At 49.7% G+C, this 23,285-nt stretch overlaps 1 protein-coding gene across 3 annotated transcripts in view; it reads left to right on the top strand.

Moving 5' to 3' along the window:
* The window catches only part of LOC144755181 (coagulation factor XIII B chain-like), a 1,011,791-nt gene that overhangs the window by 199,430 nt on the left and 789,076 nt on the right, over positions 1–23,285 (top strand). For all 3 annotated transcript variants that reach the window (XM_078643848.1, XM_078643839.1, XM_078643857.1), the window contains exon 5: positions 3,645–3,806. In XM_078643848.1, coding sequence (XP_078499974.1) covers positions 3,645–3,806 — 162 coding nt within the window. The remainder of the gene's footprint in view (positions 1–3,644; positions 3,807–23,285) is intronic.

Raw genomic sequence — 23,285 nt, 5'->3', positions numbered from 1 at the left:
ATATAATGTTTATATATGTAATATGCATATCTTTCGAAAATCAGACTGCAAAAATAGGCAAGTCTGATAAAAGGGGTAGAATAGCCCCTGGTAGTAAAAATGACCAAATTGGTATACTACTTGAAATGATAGTCAGGCCTCATGAGCTTGCACCGAAGGGGAGGTTTCCTCAAATGAGTCAATAAAACAGGATATGCCCTCTCCTCTAAATACCTCCGTGCCGCTCTGTGGGATCATCCCACGGAGCGGCATGGATGTATTTAGAGGAGAGGGTATATCCTTTTTCATTGACTTTTGTTATTTTTTTACACTGTCCCATTCAAACCAGGGCAGACCTGCTGAGACACTCTAGACGGTCCCATTAAATGTATAGCATGGGCACTATATACATTTATGGGACAGAGCCTGACCGGATGAGCAGTGTTGGTTCTGGCACATAAATTAATAATACTCATGCTGGCCGTGCTAGCTTTGTTACATTATCCGTACAGCAGCCCTGCCGAGAAGAGACACTACTGTCCCATCAAACATATAGCAGCCCTGCGGGAAGCAACACTACAACCCCAATAAAGGACAGCAGCTCTGCCAGGAACAGCTGCTACTGTCCCACTGAAAGTATAGCAACCGTGCCACTACTAGCCATTAAATGTACAGCAGCCCTGCCGGGAAAAGACACTACTGTCCCATTAAAAGCACAGCAACCTTACCTAGAACAGATTCTACTGTCCCAATAGTAGTACAGTAGCTCTGCTTGGAAGCACATGTACTGCTTATTTTGAGGCATACAAACTCTGTGCACAAGTGTGGGCACTGCCCCGTTGACAGTGTGTATGCTACTGTGGCTGAGAAGTGCCAAGACTCTCACATAAAAGTGCAACAGGCTTGCTGAGTAGTGCGTATGCTGTCTCCTCACGAGTATAACAGCCCTGCCGGTGGGACCTGACCCGTGGTGGGGTAGGACCCGACCGTTGCTATTCGGAGCACAGCTGGCTTGCTGCACAATGCCAGCACTTCACTCTTAAAGTGCAGCAATAGCTGTCCTGCTCAGACACAAGAGCAAATTTCCGTACGGCAGCCCTGCTGTGAAATGTTGAAAAACGCCTCATTAAAAGCCCAGCAGCAGTAAATGCAGTTACAGTGATATTTCAATCAAGCAGTGTAACGTATAGGATATGATGACCTGGGTTCCGTGACATCCCTGCCCTCCGCGGCACAAGGCGGCTGATCCTGGCGCCACTGCAACTACCTGTTGTGCATTTGATAGCACCAGCGCTGCAAAGAGCTGTGACAGAATATTAGGAAGGGACGCATTTTATTTGCATTTATAAACGGCGCTGACACACTGGATAGCCTAAGGCTAGTTCTCTCTCCCTGCCACCCGCCCGAAAGTGACGTACCTCGCATGTAGGCGCACTTGCTCTCATCCAGCTGGCTGGATGATGATCCGCCCATGGTGCCTTCGGGACGGGGTGCTCGCGTGTGCCCAGGTTAGAGCTGTCAATGGCCGGCGTTGGCTGTTCAGTGAGGGACTCCGCGCAGATGCTGCTCCCATTTCCTCTGTGAGCTCCTGTGCTCGTCTTCAGGAAAAGTGAAAACGTCCTGCCAGAGACATAAAAAAAAGTGTTTGAAACGCACGGTTCCGAAAGCGAGAGAGGACCGCGCTGCAGCCGAAACTCTTGTCTTTATGGGGCCATGTGTTTGAAACACATGTCCCCACAAAGATAAGAAAACGTTTACGACAACGGAAAGCAGGCAAGCCCGTCCAAGTGGGACGGCAGACAAAGCCTAAAGTTCACGTCAGAAAAAGCTCTTTTCCAATGGCTGGCCATGACTCCGGCCAATGAAAAAGGGGGTCGGGGCTTAAAGCCCTTTACTGAAGCTACTCAGAAACATAAAATCTCGCCGAGTGAGCTGCGCATTTACGCAGCCACGCTAACTGAGACCTAAAAAACTTCTTGATGTGAAGTCTCTTGAAGAAACAATATATAGTCAATCAATCAATCAATCAATCAATCAGGGGTTTGTAAAGCGCAGCTAATTCCCCGTGAAGGTCTCAACACACTGGGCGATGGGGACCGGGGCTGATGATCTGTCTGGGTGTGGAGGTTCAGTCGAAGAGCCAGGTCTTGAGGTCCTTCCTGAACTGGGTCAACATCGTGGAGTGCCTGAAGTGGAGGGGCAGGGTGTTCCATGTCTTGGCGGCTAGGTAGGAGAAGAAGCTTCCTCCAGTTCTGGTCTTGTGGATCCGCAGGATTGAGGCCATGGCAAGTTGGGTGGCGCAGAGTTGTCTGGTGGATGTGTGGAAAGCGAGGTGTTGGTTCAGATATTCTGGTCCTACATCATGGAGAGCCTTGTAGGCATGTGTGAGGAGATTGAAGGGGATTCTCTTGTTTGCAGGGAGCCAGTACAGTTGTCAAAGGTGTTGTGCCATGTGGCTGTGGCGGGGGATGTCAAGGACCAGTCTGGCTGCGGCGTTTTGGACAATCTGTAGTTTCCCGAGCTGTTTCTGGGTGATGACGGTGTATAGTGTGTTGCCGCAGTCAAATCAACTAGTGATGAGTGCGTGGGTGACTGTCTTTCTGGATTTTGTGGGGAGCCATCTGAATGTCTTTCAAAGCAGCTAGAGCATGTGGAAACAGGATGAGGATATTGCGTTGATTTGGCTGTCTTTGAGAGCAAAGAGTCCAGTATGATACCAAGGTTGCGTGCAAGGCCCGCAGGGATAGGAGGGGTTCCTAGTGCCACAGGCCACCAGGAGTCGTCCCAGGCTGAGGGGGTGGGTCCCAGGATGAGTACTTCGGTCTTGTATGAGTTGAGTTTGAAGCAGTTGTCTTGCATCCTGGTAGCAACCGCCTTCATTCCGTTGTAAAAGTTGATTCTCTCTGCTGTAAGATCATTGGTGAGGGAGATGATCAGCTGGGTGTCGTCAGCTTAGGAGACTATGCTGAGTCCGCGGCTTCTGATGATGGCTGCGAGGGGAGCCATGTAGATGTTGATGAGGGTGGGGCTCAGGGAGGAGCCCTGGGGCACTCCACAGCTGACCTCTGTAGGTTCTGAGAGGAACGGGGGTAGTCTGACCCACTGCGTTCGTCCTGTCAGGAAGGAGTGGATCTAGTCCAGTGCCTTGTCGCAGATGCTGGCATTGTGGAGTCTTGTGATTAGGATGCAATGGGAGAGGGTGTCAAAAGCATTGTATGTACCCAAGAACAACTATATGACATCCAGATTAGTAGTGAACCATAAAACCCCAACTTTGTTCCGTGAGATTTAAATACAGAGGAAATTGAGGGGCTTTTCTGGATTTTAAAGGCCCGCTGCAGACTGCATTCTCCATCATCCACAAGAGAAATATGGTTATTTAGGACCCTATAGGATGACCCTAATACAACAGAGGTGTTTACCCAGCCATAAACAGCAGTTCCATCTTGTTCAACATATCTCAGTGTAGGGCCAGTGGTGTTAATCCTATAATGAACTTTCACATTTGCTTAGTTTGAAAAGCACTATACAGATTTTTTTTGCCAACTGTACCCTTAATAGCACTTTTCTTCCTATACATAAAGCTACCATTTGGTTGTACTGTCATTTCCATGTCCAGTATAGTTTCTCGCCTACAAAGAAATTCTTTCTTTGTTGCTTTTTAGAAATTACATGCTCACTAAATGTTGGTTCCAGAGGTCGCACAAGGAGCTTTAAAAATGGTGATGTTGCAAAACTTAAATGTCAAGAAAGATTAAAATTGGATGGAGCTGACAAAGTCCAGTGCTATTACTTTGGATGGTATCCAAAGCTTCCTTCTTGCAGAGGTAAATATTTGAACACACTAATAAACTATTAAACATTGTGAACGAAAATGTGTTACGGCTGCCTGGAACTCTGACCCACAGCCCTGCTAACCATATTGAGGAGACATTTAGGGAGTCCTCCTGTGTCACACTTTGAGTGTGCCTCATAAAGGCATGTTTGCAACTGTGTGCATGTCGGTGATGCAATGCGGGCGCAGAGGCAATGTGATTCCCTCATTTGCATGGGGTAACGCCTCCATGCAAATAAGGGAACGCTGTCTCATGATAGCACTGACGCTACATGTGCACCAGAGCTATCAGTATTACAGAAGGGGACGCACAAGTGCCTGCAGCCACTTCAGTAGTAGTTTGTGCCCTATGGGTGCACAAAGCAGGTACACTCACCCGTTGCACTCCCAGGGCGAAATGTATAATATGGCACCTGGTGTTTAAAAGCGCACAATAAAGATTAAGCACCTAACTTGTTGATCCATTTGTCATTTTACAGACACTCTTACTGAACACAGCTTTGACAGAAATGCATTTGGGAGCTTGGTTGCACATTAAAAAGAGATATTTATGCCAAATATTTTCATGGTCTGGATGCGGTAGGAGGGAGCATATTGTAAATAGCATAGGTAGTCTGTGCTTACCTCTGATTAAACCTCAATTTCTCTGGGCCTGGTCTAATTGTGGACAGGAGCAAAGTGGCTTGCCTTTTACATGCCATTAACACACCAGCTGCACTGATGTCATTTGTGATGTCATGAGTGATGTCATGAGTGATGTCACTGACCATGTCATGAGTGAAGTAATATGTGACGTCATCAGCAGTGCATTGTGGGCGTGCGAGTTATAGTTAGCTGAAATAACTATAACGGGGGAATTTCAATGGTTTTGTACGAGTGAAATGTCCAACTGACTATAACACCCCAGAACCCTATGTTTTTTTCAGTGAATTTCAAAGGTTTTTTAAATGTTAGTTTCTAACTATGCCTACAGAGGTAGGACATGTGAAGAAAGAAGAAAAACGCACAGAAAGAAAAAAAAGAAATGCAGAAAAAAGCAACAGAAGTCCACAAAGACGAAGAAAAGTGCAGGAAGAAGAAGAGATGCAAAGAAAGAACCAACAGATGAGCAGAACGTCCTCCTGTAGCCACAGCTTTTTCTGACGGGTACTGATGGTAACTGAATATGACTAACCAGGCCTAGAGCAAGTGCTATGCTGAAAGACACTTAGGGGCAGATTTATAAGCCCCTTGCGCCACTTTTGCGTCACTTTTCCCATGTTAAAAGTTACGCAAAACTGGCGCCTGGGACTTGTAAATCTGCCCCTTAGAATACAGTGAAAACACCTACATACACTAGGGAACACTATGCGTTGGGGTACCCCTGTGATTACCATGACCTCCTCTGTAAGACCCTAGTACATAATGGGGCAGGGGGATTAAAACAACCTCTTAAAACACGCCACAGGGCGCGTTTGCACACTGGTGAAGGGAGGGGGTACTTGAGGTGACATGTGGGCAAACACGCCCTGTGGCCGTTTTAATTTGAGGGATAAAGTCCCCTTGAATCCTGAGTGTCCCCTGGGTCCAACTAGCCCACCAGGTGCCTCCAGTAAGCGCCACAGAGCTGCATTGCAGAGAGGTGTAAAAAGGGGCATGGCCTGGACCACCTCTCTGCAACGCAGCGCACTGGCACTGCCTGGAAGCACCTGGTGGGCCAGTTAGCCCCCAGGAGCCCCCAGGATTGCAGGGGAATTATTTCCCGAACTTAATGTGCCACAGTGCGTGTTTGCACACGTCACCTTAGTCCCCGTCCACTCCCTTCCCCACTGTATAAACGCGCCCTATGTTAGTTTTAAGTTGGGAGATTAAGTCCCCTTGAATCCTGAGGGTCCCTTGGGTCCAACTATGCCACTAGGGACCTCCAGTAAGTGCCAGAGTGCTGCGTTGCAGAGAGGTGTAAAAAGGGGCGTGCCTCTGAACACCTCTCTGCAACGCAGCTCCCTGACGCATCTGGAGGTACCTGGTGGGGTAGTTGGCCCTCAGGAACCCTCAGTATTGAAGGGGAATTAACTTACGACTCGCAGGTATGCGTTTGCACAATGGTGAAGGAAGGGGGCGGGGCCTGAGGTGACATGTCTGCAAACAAGCCCTATGGCGCGTCTTAAGTTGGGGAATTAATTCCTCTTCAATCCTCAGGCTCCCTGGGGACCAACTAGCCCACCAGGTACCTCCAGTATGCGCCAAAGAGCTGCGTTGCAGAGAGGTGTTCAGAGGCCACGCCCCTTTTTACAACACTCTGCAACGCAGCTCGGTGGCGCTTACTGGAGGTGCCTGGTGGGCTAGTTGGCCCCCTGGACCCTCAGGATTGAAGAGGAATTAATTCCCCAACTTAAAACATACCACAGGGTGTGTTTGCACATGTCACCTCAAGTCCCGCCTCCTCCCTTCACCACTGTGCAAACGCGACCCGTTGCGTGTTTTAAGTTGGGGGATTAACTCCCCTTGAATCCTGAGGGTCCCTGGGGTGCAACTAGCCCACCAGGTACCTCCATTAGGCGCCACAGGGCTGAGTTGCAGAGAGGTGTAAAAAGGGGCGTGGCCTCTGAACACCTCTCTGCAATGCAGCTCCCTGGTACATACTGGAGGTTCCTGGTGGGCTAGTTGGCCCCCAGGGATCCCCAGTATTGAAGGGGAATTAGTTCCCGAGCGCTACAGATAGGGGCGGGCCTCCGGCGCGATGCCGTTTTTTTTAAATATATTTCTTTAAGAAGGGGGGCTGTGTGGCCCCTCTTCTTTTCCTGTTTTATTGGCCCTGGGGACACCATCCCCCAGGGCTTGACTCCTATGTAATTTTTTAATTAAAAAAAATCAGAAGGGGCCACATGGCTCCCCTCCCGAGGCCATAATCGGCCCCGGGGAATGGCCATTATTTTATTTTTTATTTTATTTGGAGGGGGACTGCATTGCCCACATCCCCCGGGGCCAGCCTTGTATTTTATTTTATCATTTTTGAGGAGGGGGGATCGCATGGCCCCCCTCCCAGGCCACTAATAGCCCCGGGGACCCCGTCCCCAGGGGCTGGCCCTCTCTGTTGGGGACCCCAATCCCCCCACGGTCTGCCTCCTGCAGGAGCGGGCATTGTTTTTCCATGCTAAGATGCAGCTCCCCGTGAGGAAAAGCAATCAAGTTTGGTTTTTAAAAGAGAGAGCAGGTTTCCCTGCTCTCTCCTCCAAAAACCAAACTAGAGTTTGCTATGGCAGGGCGGGAGCCGCGAGGCTTCCACCTTTCCATAGCAAACAGCAAAGTCCCTTGGGTGGGCACCCCGGGACACTGCAGGAGCCGGCCCTGGGGAGTGGCAGTCCGCAGGGCCATCGAGGGCTCCAGGAGAGGGGCCACGTGGACCTCCTCCCAACAGTTGCAAAGCCCCGGGGGGTGGTGGTCCCCGGGGCTTGGGGGTCCGTCACGACCCCCCAATTTAAATAATTAGAGTCCCGGGGAGGTTGTGGTCCCCGGGGCATGTGGTGGTGTTCGTGCCCCCCCACATAGGTATTTATCTTTTTTTTATAAAAAACAAGCCCCGGGGTTCCGGTCCTCGGGACAGCGGGGGCCCGTTTACCCCCGCAAATATTTTATAAAAGCACCAGGGGGTGGCAGTCCCCATGACTTGGGGGGCCTTTGAGCCCCCCACCAATTTATTATCGAAGCCCCTGGGGCGGCGGTCCCCGGGGCTGTGGGAGGGGGCAGTGAGCCCCCTGCAAATACTTTTGAAAAGCCCTGGGGGGGTGGCGGTCCCCAGGGCGCCCCTTTGGGCCCCCCATTATAATATAAACATTGCCTCTGGGACTTGGTCCACCCGGGGGCTAATTATTAACGAGGCGCAGGAGCCTGCGCTTCGTTGTTTTTTTTTCGCGGCTAGATCCGCGCATCCAGCACGCATCCTGCGGTTTAAAAAAAATATATATATTTTTTGGGACCTCCTAAGCAGGCCTATGAGGTCAGGGTGTTTTTGCCCTGCCCCCTTTTCTTTTTTTTTTGCGTTTCTTTTCCTGATGTCTTGAGCCTTGGTTCTACCAAGGCACAAGATGGCTGCCAACACTTCCTGATTTGGAGTGTTGACAGCCAATTAGCATGAAATTCGTGATGGGGAGGGTGCGTGGATCCTGCAACCCTCTAGTTATATAACTTTTTTTAATTTTGATTTTCTCAGCAACTACTGAACGGATTTACACCATTTAACAAAAAGGGCTCTTTCTGAACAAAGGGCTACCTTTTTGCCAAATTTGGTGTAATTCGTTCAGCACTTCGGGCTGTAGCCGTGTCTAAAGCATCCTACGGAAAATTGCATAGGGAAAACACGTTTTTGGACCCCCGCTTTTTTCTCTGCCCCCGCTTGCCGAATGACCCCGAACCTTTCAAGATAGGAGCGGACCAGAGCGGGCCATAAGTTTTGAAAAATTTCGCGAAGATTTGTCAATCGGTGCCAAAGTGTATGGGAATAGTATGTTGCGATTTTCCTATGGTAACTAGGTCCTAACTACGCCAGTAGGTTATAAATATATATATATGCACCGCCCGTGAAGTGCGCCCAGGCTGCCCGAAATTGAACCGTCTAGGAAAAACACGTGAAAACGAATAGGGTTCAGCGGAGCGCTGCCGCAAGTCTTGACTCAGCGAGGGTCTCACACATACACAGCAAGGGTGGTGTGGTAAGCAACGGTGAATAAATCCCATTAAGAACTTGAATAGGAAAATGACTAGCATCACCCACTGGAGGGACATTAAAAGCAATGTGCTGAACACACCACAAGTACCATCATGCAAAGTGCTTACCGGAACCGGAGGCTTGTAAACTTTAAAACGTGCAAGGTGGTGTGCAGATGCTAAGGGCGGCACCTTTGAAAAAGGTCAAAGTTCTGACCCAAACGCGTCAGGTAGCCCAAATAATTCATGAAAATAAAGGGAATTTGACATTTCATCGTGGGAGTGCGGTTCGTTTCTTTCCGAATGGGGAGAGTGGAGAAGAGATATATATATAGTCAGGTGTAAGTATTTCAGGATACGGGCGTGTATCTGGGCTTAAATGTCCTGCCCTATCCTGATTCGAAGAGCGCAGCTCCTCCCCCAGTAGTCTTTTCCAGTCGCCTATACCTCTTGTATTTCGCCCGGTAAACAGCGCATACAAGTCCCAGCATGCAGTGTCATTTTCTGGTAGGTATTGCGGGAAGGGGGGATTAGCGCTACGATGTTTTGCAGAGCCCCACTGTCATTGTGCCACTGGAACAGCGGCGCTTCCTCCAGTCCCCAACCGAATCAACCTCCCAACCATAGGATCCATTTGGTGGGGGCACGGCTTGGAAATCCTACCTGCCCAGTGTGTGTGTGTGTGTGTGTGTGTGTGTGTGTGTGTGTGTGTGTGTGTGTGTGTGTGTGTGTGTGTGTGTGTGTGTGTGTGTGTGTGTGTGTGTGTGTGTGTGTGTGTGTGTGTGTGTGTGTGTGTGTGTGTGTGTGTGTGTGTGTGTGTGTGTGTGTGTGTGTGTGTGTGTGTGTGTGTGTGTGTGTGTGTGTGTGTGTGTGTGTGTGTGTGTGTGTGTGTGTGTGTGTGTGTGTGTGTGTGTGTGTGTGTGTGTGTGTGTGTGTGTGTGTGTGTGTGTGTGTGTGTGTGTGTGTGTGTGTGTGTGTGTGTGTGTGTGTGTGTGTGTGTGTGTGTGTGTGTGTGTGTGTGTGTGTGTGTGTGTGTGTGTGTGTGTGTGTGTGTGTGTGTGTGTGTGTGTGTGTGTGTGTGTGTGTGTGTGTGTGTGTGTGTGTGTGTGTGTGTGTGTGTGTGTGTGTGTGTGTGTGTGTGTGTGTGTGTGTGTGTGTATATATATATATATATATATATCCTACTGGTGGTTGCCAGCCCCCGGGTCTTGGATATTAAATGAGTGGGGGGGCTAAAAGGCTCCCCCAAGCCCCAGGGACCGCCACCCCCGTGGCTTTTATAAAATGTTGGCGGGGGCACAAGGCCCCCGCAGCCCCGGGGACTGCCACCCCCGGGGCTTGTTTTTTATTAAAAAAAATAACTATCTGTTTTGGGGGGCTCAAACCCCCCCACACGCCCCGGGCACCGTCACCTTCCCGGGGCTCTAAATATTAAAATTGGGGGGTCCGTCATGGACCCCCAAGCCCCGGGGACCACCACCCCCTGGGGCTTTGCAAATGTTGGGAGGGGGGCCACGCGGTCCCCTCCTGGAGCCCTCGATGGCCCTGAGGACCGCCACCCCCCAAAGCCAGCTCCTGCAGTGTCCCAGGGTGCCCACCCCGAGAACATTGCAGTTTGATAGCAAACTCTGCTTTGGTTTTTGGAAGAGAGAGGAGGATACCTGCTCTCTCTTTTCAAAAACAAAAGCAGATTGTTTTTCCACACAGGGAGCTGCATCTTAGCAGCTCTCCATGTGGAAAAGCATTGCCGGCTCCTGCAGGATGCGGGGAGCCAGTGGGATCGTGGGGGATTGGGAACCCCCCACGGTCCCCAACAGATAGGGCCGGCCCCGGGGGATGGGGTCCCCGGGGCCATAAATGGCCTGAGGCGGGCTACGCAGCCACCCTCCAATAATTAAACAAAATTTTAAAAATGGCCATGCCCCGGGTGGATTATGGCCTAAAAAAGGGGTTAGGCTCTGGGGGATGGGGTCCCCAGGGACAATACATTAGCAAAAGAAGGGGGGCCACACAGCCCCCCTTAAAACAAAAAGTAAAAATTATAAAAAAGGGCGGCACTCTGCAAACGAGCCCCCTGAAGCGTTTGCAGATGGGGATCTAATTCCCCTTGAATACTGGGGTCCCTGGGGGCCAACTAGCCCACCAGGAACCTCCAGTATGCGCCAGGGAGCTGCATTGCAGAGAGGTGTTCAGAGGCCACGCCCCTTTTTACAACTCTCTACAACGCAGCTCTGTGGCGCTTAATGGCGGTACCTGGTGGGCTAGATGCACACCAGGGACCCTCAGGATTCAAGGGGAGTAAATCCCCCAACTTAAAACGCACCATGGGACCCGTTTGCACAGTGGTGAAGGGAGGGGGCAAGGCCTGTGGTGACATGTGTGCAAACACATGCAACACAAAAAGATGATTGACCGAATGTTGAACATTGTCAAACATTCACCCCCAGTGACACATTTGGGTTTAATCCATCGTTATTTTGCTCACCACGCCACCCCAGTTCAGACATAGCCATAAGCAAAGCAGCCTTGACCCTGTGCCTCATGGAAACAGTCCCGACCGAACTGCCAGGCCATGTCTTCCCTGGACCACAATCAAGCATCCTAGGACCGGTTTTGGGGTTTCACCCCTCTTCAGCCAGGATAGCTTGACTCCAGTGGCGTGGTGAGCATGGGGCCGACGTCTGGGCATATCCTTCCCACTTAAGCTGAAAATGCAACACAAAAAGATGATGGATGGAATGTTCAACATTGTCAAACATTCACCCCAGTCACAGATCTGGGTTTAATCCATTGTTATTTTGCTCGCCACGCCACCCCAGTTCAGACCGAGCCATATGCAAATTAGTCTAGACACTGTGCCTCATGGGAAAAGTCCAGACCGAACTGCCAGGCCATGTCTTCCCTGGACCAGAATCAAGCATCCTAGGACCGGTTTCGGGGTTTCACCCCTCTTCAGTCAGGATAGCTTGACTCCAGTGGCATGCTCTCATTGCCACTGGAATAAAGCTATCCTGGCTGATGAGGGGTGAAACCCCGAAACCTGTACTAGGATGCTTTTTTTCCAGTCCAGGGAGGACCTGGCTTGGCAGTTGGGGCTGGACTGTTCCCATGAGGCACAGGGTCAAGACTGATTTGCATATGGCTGGGTTCAAACTGGAACGGCATGGTGAGCAAAACAATGATGGATTTAGGCCCAGATCTCTGTACTGGGGTGAATGTATGACATTTGTCTGCATTCTGTCCATCAACTGTTGTTTTTGCATTTGTCACCCTAAGAGGAAAGGGAATGCCCAGACGTGGGTCCCGTGATCTCCATGCCACTGGAATCAAGCTATCCTGGCTGAAGAGGGGTAAAACCCCAAAACCAGTCCTTGCATGCTTGTTTCCAGTCCAGGGAGGACCTGGCTTGGCAGTTCGGGCTGGACTGTTCTCATGAGGCACAGGGTCAAGACTGATTTGCATATGGCTGGGTTCAAACTGGAACGGCATGGTGAGCAAAACAACGAAGGATTTAGGCCCAGATCTCTGTAATGGGGTGAATGTATGACATTGTTCTGCCTTCTGGCCATCAAATGTTGTTTTTGCATTTGTCACCCCGAGTGGGAAGGGTATGCCCAGACAATGGCCCGGTGCTCTCCATGCCACTGGAACAAAGCTATCCTGTCTGAGGAGGGGTAAAACCCCGAAACCGGTCCTAGGATGCTTATTTCCAGTCCAGGGAGAACCTGGCTTGGCAGTTCGGGCTGGACTGTTCCCATGAGGCACAGGGTCAAAACTGATTTGCAATTGGCTGGGTTCAAATTGGAATGGCATGGTGAGCAAAACAATTATGGATTTAGGCCCAGATCTCTGTACTGGGGTGAATGTATGACATTGTTCTGCATTCTGTTCATCAACTGTTGTTTTTGCACGTGTGCAAACACACCCTGTGGCGCGTTTTAAGTTGGGGAATTAAATCCTCTTTAATCCTGAGGGTCCATGGGGGCCAACTAGCCCACCAGGTACCTCCAGTAAGCGCCACAGAGCTACATTGCCGCTTCTTGTAAAAAGGGGTGTGGTCTCTGAACACCTCTCTGCAACGCAGCTGTTTGGCACATCCTGGAGGTACCTGGTGGGCTAGTTGATCTCCAGGGACCCTCAGGATTGAAGAGGAATTAATTCCCCAATTTAAAACACGCTACAGGGCGTGTTTGCAGACATGTCACCGAAGGCCCTGCCCCCTTCCTTCACCATTGTGCAAACGCGCCCCCTGGCAAGTTTTAAGTTGGGGAATTAAGTCCCCTTCAATACTGAGGGTCCCTGAGGGCCAACTAGCCACCAGGTACCTCCAGTATGCGCCAGGGAGCTGCGTTGCAGAGAGGTGGTCCAGGCTGTGCCCCTTTTTACACCTCTCTGCAACGCAGCTCTGTGGTGCTTACTGGAGATACCTAGTGGGTAGCTGGACCCTAGGGACCCTCAGGATTCAAGGGGACTTAATCTCCCAACTTAAAACGGCCATAGGGCATGTTTACACAGTGGGGAAGGGAGGGGACGGGGCCTGAAGTGATGTGTGCAAACACGCCCTGTGACGTGTTTTAAGTTGGAGAAATAATTCCCCTTCAATCCTGAGGGCCTCTGGGGGCCAACTAGCCCACCAGTTGCTTCCAGTTAGCACTGCTGCGCTGCGTTGCAGAGAGGTGGTCCAGGCCGTGCCCCTGTTTACACCTCTCTGCAACGCAGCTCTGTGGTGCTTACTGGAGGTACCTGGTGGACTGGTTGGACCAAAGCGACACTCAGGATTCAAGGGGACTTTATGCCCCAAATTAAAACAGCCACAGGGCGTGTTTCCACACGTCACCTCAGGCACCCCCCCCTCCCTTCAGCAGTGTGCAAACATGCCCTGTGGTGTGTTTTAAGAGGTAGTTTTAATGCCCTATTATGTACTAGGGTCTTACAGAGGAGGTCATGTTAATCATAGGAGTACCCCAACGCATAGTGTTCCTGAGTGTATGTAGGTGTTTTCACTGTATTCTAAGTATCGTTTAGCATAGCACTGGCTCTAGGCCTGGTTAGTCTGATTCAGTTACCATCAGTACCCGTCAGAAAAAGTTGTAGTTACAGGAGGACTTTCTGCTCATCTGTTGGTTCTTTCTGTACAACTCGTCTTCTTCTTGCACTAACATTTTCAAAACAATGGACATACCAATACCACTTACAACACACCTATTCAATAATTCCAAGCTCTACACACACATCCACTCATTCACCAACAGTCCTATACAGTCGCTCATACATGTACTCACTCATCATATGTACTCATACACCTATACAGCCTGTTACGCATCAACACTCATCCATAAAGTTACTCACACCCCTATGGGGTCAGGGGGGGTCTACCCTGCCCCCTTTTAGTCATTCCCCCTTTGTTTTTGCCCCCTCTTGTGTCTCGATCCTACGACACACAAGATGGCGGCCGCTCCGGACTGTTTAGAATGTTGACAAACACCTGAGAGCCAATCAGCTTTCCGCTCGCGTACTCGCGTAGCGCGCCGCGTGCGCTCCCCGGTGCGCGTACCAGGGCGCGCTTATAGATATATATATTTTTTTGAACCTAAATTACTCAAAATCCTCTGGAGCACATATCTTGAGACATAGCAAAGGCACATCGGGCTACCAGTCCCTACAATTTTGCCAAGTTTGGTGGAAATCCATTCAGCCGTTCGGGCTAAAAGTGAGTCCAACCGCCCTATGGAAATTAACATGGAGAAAATGCGTTTTGGGACCCCCCTTTTATCTCGGCCCCGGCTTCACGAATCCCCCCAAATTTTCAGGGAAGGAGCGGAGCGAAGCTGGCCACCTAATTTGAGAATTTCGCGACAATTCGTCCACCAGCGTCAAAGTTATTCTCAATAGAATGTTGCGGATTTCCTATGGAAACTAGGTCCTAACTATAACTACCTACTGGCGACCGCCAGTAGGTAATATATATATATATATATATATATATAGCCCAATGCGCTAACAGTACCATTATGTAAATACAAAATGAATACATAATAACTATATGATCCGTGCATGTTTACACTACACATGTGTAGTGCTCTAGAATCTGTTAGCATTCTAGTGCTAACTCTGTATTTACACCTAACACCCACCCACCACTGATGTCACTGGTCATGTGACACAGTACCAATAAAAGAGGCCGAGCGCACGTGCTCTGGGCCAGTTGCACCGAGTAAGCAGTGTGTCCTACGTCCGAGTTATTTCCAGCATGAGGGCCTACGGCCCGCCCTTTACAATGGCGACGAGGGTAGCTGTGTCCATGCATGCCACAGCTCTCAAAATCATCGAGGAAAAGGGGAAGAGAATACTGCTCGCCTGAGAGCACCCCCCTACGAAGAATCGAGCCGGCCGCCGAGAGGCCCGTGGGGCGTGTGTCGAGCCCCGGGCGTAGAGCAGAAGGAGGAGATGACCGGGAGCTCACCCCGCACCTCTCCAGCCTGCCGTGGTCCGCCCTGCCATGGCGGTGCCCCGAAAAGACAAGCGGAGCCATCACGGTGCCCACCCGCGGAAGAACAGGCCCGTCGGCCGAAGGTGAGCCCAGACTGTTGAGCACCAAAAGCGGAGCCCACCCGCGAAGATCATAGCCGCGATAGCGCCGCCCAGAACTTTACAAAGCGGAGCTCACCCGCTATAAACACTGACTGTGCCCCCTAAGGTGTGAGTGGCGACAGATATTGCCCCGTTTATAAAGACAAGACCAACGGAGCCCACCCGCGGTTTGCCTGCAGCGATCCCTCCCCCGCCGCGCAGCGTGTGACCGAAGCTGCTGCGGCGGTGAGGAGAGTGAGCCCCAGCGTGAGGAGAGCTACCGAGCTCTGAAAATAAAGCGGAGCCCACCCGCTGGATAGCGCCAACACACACACGCCTCCCCACCCCGCACAGCGTATGACATGTGAGGCTGCGGGGTGGAAGAGCGAGAGGCCGTGCCCGACTTGTGGCTGAGGGAAGCGAGAAACCCGGCTCCCGGCTCGCAGCCGGTAAAAAGCAGCTCCAACCGCCCCCGCCTGCAGCGCCGTGAGGAATGAAGCGCCAACGGGGCCGGACTGCTGAGACGCCGGCCCCGCCACAAAGTGTCCCCGCCTACGAGGCATAAGTATAAACCAGCTCCCGGCCCGCAGCCGGTGAAAGGCAGCATCAAGCCCCCTGCACAGTGCAACGGAAAAGAAACTCACCTCAAGAGGAAAGTTGTCCCGCCGTGGCCGCCTGCCTCGCCTGCCTGTGTGTTCGCGGCCAAGGCAGGGAGCAGCCTGGAGACCGGCGGAGACAGACTCTCGTGCCCCCGCTGCACAGCGTGTGAGGACTGGAGCTGCGGCGGCGGGGTGCAAAAAAAAAAGGCTGCATCAGGCCTGGAGGGGCATTTCTTTAGTTTCAAATGAGCCCCGCAGCGGTGAAAACACAAGCCACACACACACACACGACCTGGGCAGTGAGTGTCTACTGCCAGGGGCCGTGTGCACCATGCAAAAGAAATCCATGTGCAACAGGGAAGGAGCAAAGTTCACCCGCATTCAGCCCGAAGCACCAGCAGGCTAGAACACTGCCCAAGTAACAAGTGCCAACACTCAGCTAGCACACACCAAGCACTTTCCCGGTTTATAGCACCTGCATGCATAGGGGTCACAAGGAGTGAGCCAGCTGGAAGGGACATCTCACACTGAGAGAAGACTGCACGAGCCCCTGCAGCATCAAGAGCCAATCCAAGTTCATCAGAACAGACCAGCAAAGTAGCACTGCCGCCTAATAAATATCTCTGGTACTGCAGCAACGTGAAACTCCAACAAGCGCAAGGCAACCCAAGAAATACTGAGCAGTACCATGGGAGCAAAGCAAGTACACTAAGACAATACAGGATGCCATTGCTCCCCAACAGTGAAAAGCGCAAGAACACTGTCACACCGGAACGCCACCAAGCCCATCACACAGCCGGAGAAGGAAAACGCGACGGCGCGGGAGTGCACCACAGCGGAAAGAACACCTCAGGAACAGGAGTGCAGTGACTCCTCACAGGATATCCAAGAGAACGCGCGACAAGTGCACCCACGCAAAGAAGTTCCCAAGAATCGCAACCAGCACCAAACAGAAGAAGCAAGACCAGAAGAACGTCAACGGAGTGGTGACGCAACCCTCCTGAAGCAAACACCCAAGAAGCATCTACATCACGCCAGAAGAGAAGACAGCGATGCCTAGTGGCCACAGGCCATCGCTGCAGCAGAATGGCGAAAGTAGGAACACCCCCACACGAACCAACGATGGTTCTGGAACCCAGCACCAGGATGTGCGAAAGCACATGACGCAAATGCGCAGCAGTGCGGACAGCACTAGCCCAAAGCAGCAAGTCACAAGTGAACACATGAAGAGCACACCCAGATGCGCACCAAAGCAACTTAACTACGATGGAAAGAAAATGGTTGCGCTGACAACCCGCAGCATTGAAGATTCAACACAGAAGCAACCTGACCACTCAGCTTGGTCACAAAGCACGAAGTCGACCAGCCAGATGGTCGCACCAAAAAACCTACCTGCCGGACATCGGCAGAAGGGACCAGCACGAGGTCCAAGAAGCTCAGCACCACAAATCCTACCTGCCAGACCTCGGCAGAAGGGACCAGCACGACGTCCAAGAAGTTCAGACAAGGCACGGTCCGACGACCTAGACCCACGAACTTCAACCACACAAATTAACGAAAGTAACAGGAAGAAGATGTGAAGGTCGCGACGCTAACCCTAGGAAGTGAGTAACAAGAAGATAGTGTCCTAGGACTAGGACAAGACCAGGAAGACACGTGCAGAGTGCGCGCGCTGCATGGGGAAGCCTGGCCAGAGAAGATGAAGATAAGGGGAACAGGGTACGTCGCGGAAAGAGGAGAAGAGAAGAAGAAAGATCGGAGCGGCACGCCGCCACCGAAGAAAGGAAGAAAAGAGAAGTCAGAGTGACACCCAGTCACTTCAAGAAGAATGGAGAAAGAACAGAGTGGCCACTGCCACTAAGAAGAATAGAAGGAAGAAGTAATCAGAGTGGCACGACTGTCAGGTTAAGAAGAAGGAAGAAAGAACAGAGTGGCCACCGCCACTAAGAAAAGAAGAAAGGTGACAGGCACTGGAACACCGGAGTGCAATGGAGAACAAGCCTGGTAAGAACACCGGCAGAGCAGACCAAAGACAACCACCTACGAGTCATCCATCCATATGGCGAACGCAGAAGAGAGCAAGATAGACTGTTGGCGACATCTACCTCTGGGGTTGAGCGGAAGAACGAATGGCGAGAGCGCTCACACATCCAGCTGATGAACTGACCACTCCACACCGACCCGTGGCAACCCAAGAAGCAGAGGCCTCAAGGAACTCTGGTGGCAGCAAGTCCCACACGGGAGACAGATCTACAGAAGCACGTCTGCAGGATCCAAGAGGATGAAAGCCTCGAGAGCAATGAAGAGAGTCGACAACTCAACCTTCAGGTGGAACTAGGACACGACGGTGAGGCTCGTGGAGCGCCCTGCTCACGGCCCGAAGGCTATGGTAGAGCAACACGACCGAAAACACCAGTCCAGTGGAAACCTGGCAAAGAGGTCCTCCCGGACATCTTGTGGCAGAAGAAGACCGGCGAGAGGGGCATCCTAGTGAGAGGGATGTTTGCACCTACTCTATTCACCTGCCAAGAGTCAACACTAAAGCCTGCCCGGAAACATCACAAAGCCAGAAGAGAGAACAAAACCAGAAGACTGTTGACACCCATGTCATCCATCTATCTCTCATCACCTACAGAGCGAAGCAAAGGAAGAGCTGAGAACACCGGACAGACAGCACCGACAAAGAGTGAACCCGCCGAACAACTGCGAACCGTGCCACCGAGAATTATTAGTCCTGAACGCAAGAACTATATTGCCTGCGGCTTGCAAGCAGCCAAAGAGACACATTTTGAAAGCGCAAGTCCAATGTCATCTTCTGTGTTTTCCTTCCCCCACAGATTTTGGACTTTTTCCGTTTGGTTTAATTTTTAACCAATTTGGGAAGGGATGTAGTGCCCTAGAATCTGTTAGCATTCTAGTGCTAACTCTGTATTTACACCTAACACCCACCCACCACTGATGTCACTGGTCATGTGACACAGTACCAATAAAAGAGGCCGAGCGCACGTGCTCTGGGCCAGTTGCACCGAGTAAGCAGTGTGTCCTACGTCCGAGTTATTTCCAGCATGAGGGCCTACGGCCCGCCCTTTACAACATGGAACGGCATATCATGGATCAGTTATTTTCTGCTATATCCGGCTTGTCGAGTTGAGTCCAATCGTGTGGGCTGTCTTCGCCTTTGGACCTTATATGATACTTGATTATGTATAAATTACAAATCGGGAATAACCTGTGATTCGTTATGCCCACTGGGGCGGGACTAGATTGGACTCAACTCGACAACCCGGATATAGCAGAAAATAACTGATCCATGATATGCCGTTCCATGTGTAGTGTAAACATGCACGGATCATATAGTTATCATGTATTCATTTTGTATTTACATAATGGTACTGTTAGCGCATTGGGCTTAATTAGCCCACTTGGGCGAGATGTTTATTGAATGGATATCATGAATCATACATTCAAAACTGTTGATAATAGTATAACAACTGAGTTGATTCTCCAAAGACAAAACAACAGGAACCCCAGGCACAGGCTTTGTAAATCATAAACCAAAATCAATGTATCTACAAATATATGAATGTATTGATGACATTGACTAGGTTAAAATGGTGGCACAGCCACACACTAGTTGTTTTACTTTTAGAAGTGGATTTCATCACGGTGTTTAAGTCCTTTGTTTATTTCTAGTAACAAAAAAAGTGTATTTAATGTGCAATCTGTAAATGCTTCTTAGCGTGACCAAGACGAAAGTCGAAACGCATTGCTGTGCAGTCTGATGTACGAATAAATTACCTGCAAATCCATGTGAGGTGTCCGTGAGAATTCTTCCTGAGTGAGGAGGTACTACGTGTATTATATATATATATATATATATATATATATTACCTACTGGCGGTCGCCAGTAGGTATATATAGTTAGGATTTTTTCTCTATGGGTTTTTTGAAAATTCTATGTCTAATAACTTTGGCGTTTGTGGACGGAATTGGCTGAAATTTTCAGGAAAATGGCACATTTTGTTTCTGAGCAGCCCTTGAAAATTTGGGGGGGGTTCGTCCAGTGGGGGCCGAGAAAAAAGGGGGGTCCCAAAACGTGTTTTTAACATTGAGTTTTCCATAGGGCGGTTGGCCTCACTTTTAGCCCGAACGGCTGAATGGATTTGCACGAAACTTGGCAAAATTGTAGGGACTGGTAGCCCGATGTGCCTTTTGTAGGTCTCAATATATGTGCTCCAGTGGATTTTGAGAAATTAACGTTTAAAAAAAGATATATATCTGTAACAGCGGACCGGGCAGCGCACTGGTTCGCGGACTTTTCGCGCAACGGAGCTTTGTGAAGCGAAGCTGATTGGTTCTCCGGCGTCTGTCAACATTCCAAACAGTCCGTAGCGGCCGCCATCTTGTCTCTCGGTAGGATCGAGAGACAAGAGGAGGTCAAAACAAAGGGGGAAATAACTATAAGGGGGCATAGTAGATCCTCGCTGACCCCCTAGGTTTGATGTGGAGGTTTTAAAAGGGCCCCGCGGGGCAAAAAAAAATAATAATAATAATAATTGAACGGCTGAATGGATTTGCACGAAACTTGGCAAAATATTAGGGACTGGTAGCCCGATGTGCCTTTGCTAGGTCTCAATATATGTGCTCCAGTGGATTTTGAGAAATTAACGTTCAAAAAAAGATATATATCTGTAACAGCGCTCCGCTTCGCGTAACGGAGGTTTGCGAAGCTGATTGGTCATTCTGTCACTGGGCTATAGTTGGGCTACATCTGGCTGATATTTGGGCTACATTTGTTTTTTTGTGTGTCTGGCGGCCATCTTTGGGCTACATTGGGCTACATTGGGCTTCATTGGGCTACATTCGGCTAATTAGCAAATAGCTCATCGCAAACTAGGAATGGTAAAGAATCGCTATTTATTCCTTAAAGTTCGCTATTTAGGAAATGCAAATAACTTTGATGATACATATGGCGGTTCATCTCTAACAAGATAAGAAGCATAGGGATACATTTATGATGACTGGCGCATCACCAGGGATGTGTTAGTCATTTTGTGCCGCTGTTCCGTCACCTATGGTGTGCTGCATTTACAATGCGGCGCATCATGGGGCAAAAACAGCACAGATGCGTGATGTATCTGTGCCGTAAAGGTGGCGCATTGCTGGAGTTGTATCGCAAGTGTGATGAAGCTCCAGCAAGGGTCGGGGGTGCCCCTGTCGCAGGGTTTCTGTTCTCACACAGAACTGTGGACAGAGGATTGGAACCTCGGCGAATGCATTGCTGGAGTTGTATCGCAAGTGTGATGAAGCTCCAGCAAGGGTCGGGGGTGCCCCTGTCGCAGGGTTTCTGTTCTCACACAGAACTGTGGACAGAGGATTGGAACCTCGGCGAATTAGGGTGTCCCAAAACTCACGTTAGTAATCAAAAACTCCTTAGCAAGCTAGGTACAGTGTCACATTGGATATAACAAACTCTCAATGTTTAGACAATCCAGAATATGAACTTATAGTACCTCAGGATACGTGGAACTCATGAACAGTCGGTCGTTATAGATTTCTTAGAAACCAGAACATGGAGTTAAGAAGAACAGATGTGTATTTGAAATGTTTATTTACTAATGCCGTCTTCTCAGGCGTAGTACCTTAGATAATAAAAGTACACATATTATCAGTAGCAAAATTACCAGCATAGTTACTAGTACATAAAAAGTGAATGGTGATAGTATGTTAACATGCTGTAAATGAATAAGAGTTAGCAACACTTATAAGCAGCCGCGGGCCGTGGAGGGAGTTACGGTGAGGCAGGGAGGCGGGGAGGGGGAGAAGCAGGGTGGAGAATACAAGTACACATATTATCAGTAGCAAAATTACCAGCATAGTTACTAGTACATAAAAAGCGAATGGTGACAGTATGTTAACATGCTGTAAATGAATAAGAGTTAGCAACACTTATAAGCAGCCGCGGGCCGTGGAGGGAGTTACGGTGGGGCAGGGAGGCGGGGAGGGGGAGGGGCAAGGTAGAGAGGGCTCCACCCTGCTTCTCCCCCTCCCCGCCTCCCTGCCCCATCGTAACTCCCTCCACGGCCCGCGGCTGCTTATATCTCACCCTCCCTAATACACATATTATATTATTTGCTAAGAAGGTCTCTTTGTGTTGGTTTAGGGCGTGCCCATACTTTAGTGTCTTAGATTTGAAGGAATCACATCAGCATACACCAGCTCTCTCTTCATGTGAACCGCATCAACTGTTGTGTATGTGTGTTCGGCAAAGCAATATAAAACCCGCCTCATGCCCAGAATTGGCAGAAGTTGCACTTATGTTATGAGTATGAAGTCGTGGAGATCAGACCTCATAACAATTCTGTATCGTGTTGTTCTTGAAACTTTAGCACTCGCTGTACAGATATAGTTTAACAAGTAAAGCAGATAGTAGACCAATAACATATTATTCTCATGTAAACCACGATGAACTACTAGGTGGGAAGCTAAAGCAACAACTAAGTGTCGTGTGCAGAAGTTGCAAAAAAGGAAAAATGGTGTTTAAACCGGTAATGAGCCCATGCTAACTTAACACGGTGTAAAGATATCCAGGACCTAGATGACACCTCCTCATGATCCGGAAACGAACTGAATAAGATAATAGAAGTGCCATCTCATGAGAGCAGATTGCAAGTTTATATGTGGACGGTCCGCAAGGTAAAGCATTAAAAACTAGGAAAATTTAATGCTAAAGAAAAATAAAACAGCCAAGTACTTTATCGAGTCTTAAGCCAATAGGCAAGGTAAATAATAAAAACTTGACAAATAAGTCAATGAATTGTCAATGAAATGCTAGTACTCAGCATATCAAACATGAAAAAGGTCTATGACATAACTGTGTATGCAAAATAAGCTGCAACAGCCTCCAATAGGAAGTCACCGTCTTCATCCGAAAACAGTTCAGCCATCCAATTTAAAAGCGGAAAAGAACATACGTGCTCTCCCAGCACCGGATCCTCTATCACCATCAGAGGACAGCTCGGTGGGTTTTCAAGAAAGCTCTGTTCCAAGAAAGACTGTGCTGCCGCCAGTAAATTCCAGGGACCAAGTAGTCCATGCATCAATGCCACAGCCATAATCCTTTCGCCAGGACAAACCAACTCGTGAGTAATGATAGGAGTCATCAGCTGATTAAAGTCGACGTCAGGAGAAACCGGTCCGCAGAGACACAAATCAATGGCCCAATCGAAATCACAGGTCAGGCAGTGAAATACAGGCTGGACACAGGTGAAGTAGGAGAACCGAAAAGATAATCCATATGCCGTGCTTAATATCGCCAACGGCATTGTGCCATAATATTCTAGCATGCGATTGCGGAACAGTGTCAGCAGCTGCAGGGTCGGAGGTTGCATAGGAGGGACATCCATATTTAAAAATGTAAAAAAGCACAAGAGCGTCCGCTGGTAATGCAAGTAAAAATGCCAATCTACGAACCAGAGTGCAGAAAATACAATGAAAGGAAGCAGGGATGACTCCAAAGATTTTCTCAAATGAAGTCACGAGACCACTGGTAACAACTTTAAAAAAGTGTGCCAGGGACTTTGTGGAGGATGCGTTAAAGATAGTCGGAAACATGTTGC

This window comes from Lissotriton helveticus, chromosome 1_1 (genome assembly GCF_964261635.1).
Source record: "Lissotriton helveticus chromosome 1_1, aLisHel1.1, whole genome shotgun sequence".
In the NCBI taxonomy this organism is placed as follows: Eukaryota; Metazoa; Chordata; class Amphibia; order Caudata; family Salamandridae; genus Lissotriton; species Lissotriton helveticus.
Note: the sequence above shows the minus strand (reverse complement) of the source record. Positions and strands in the feature narration are given on the sequence as shown.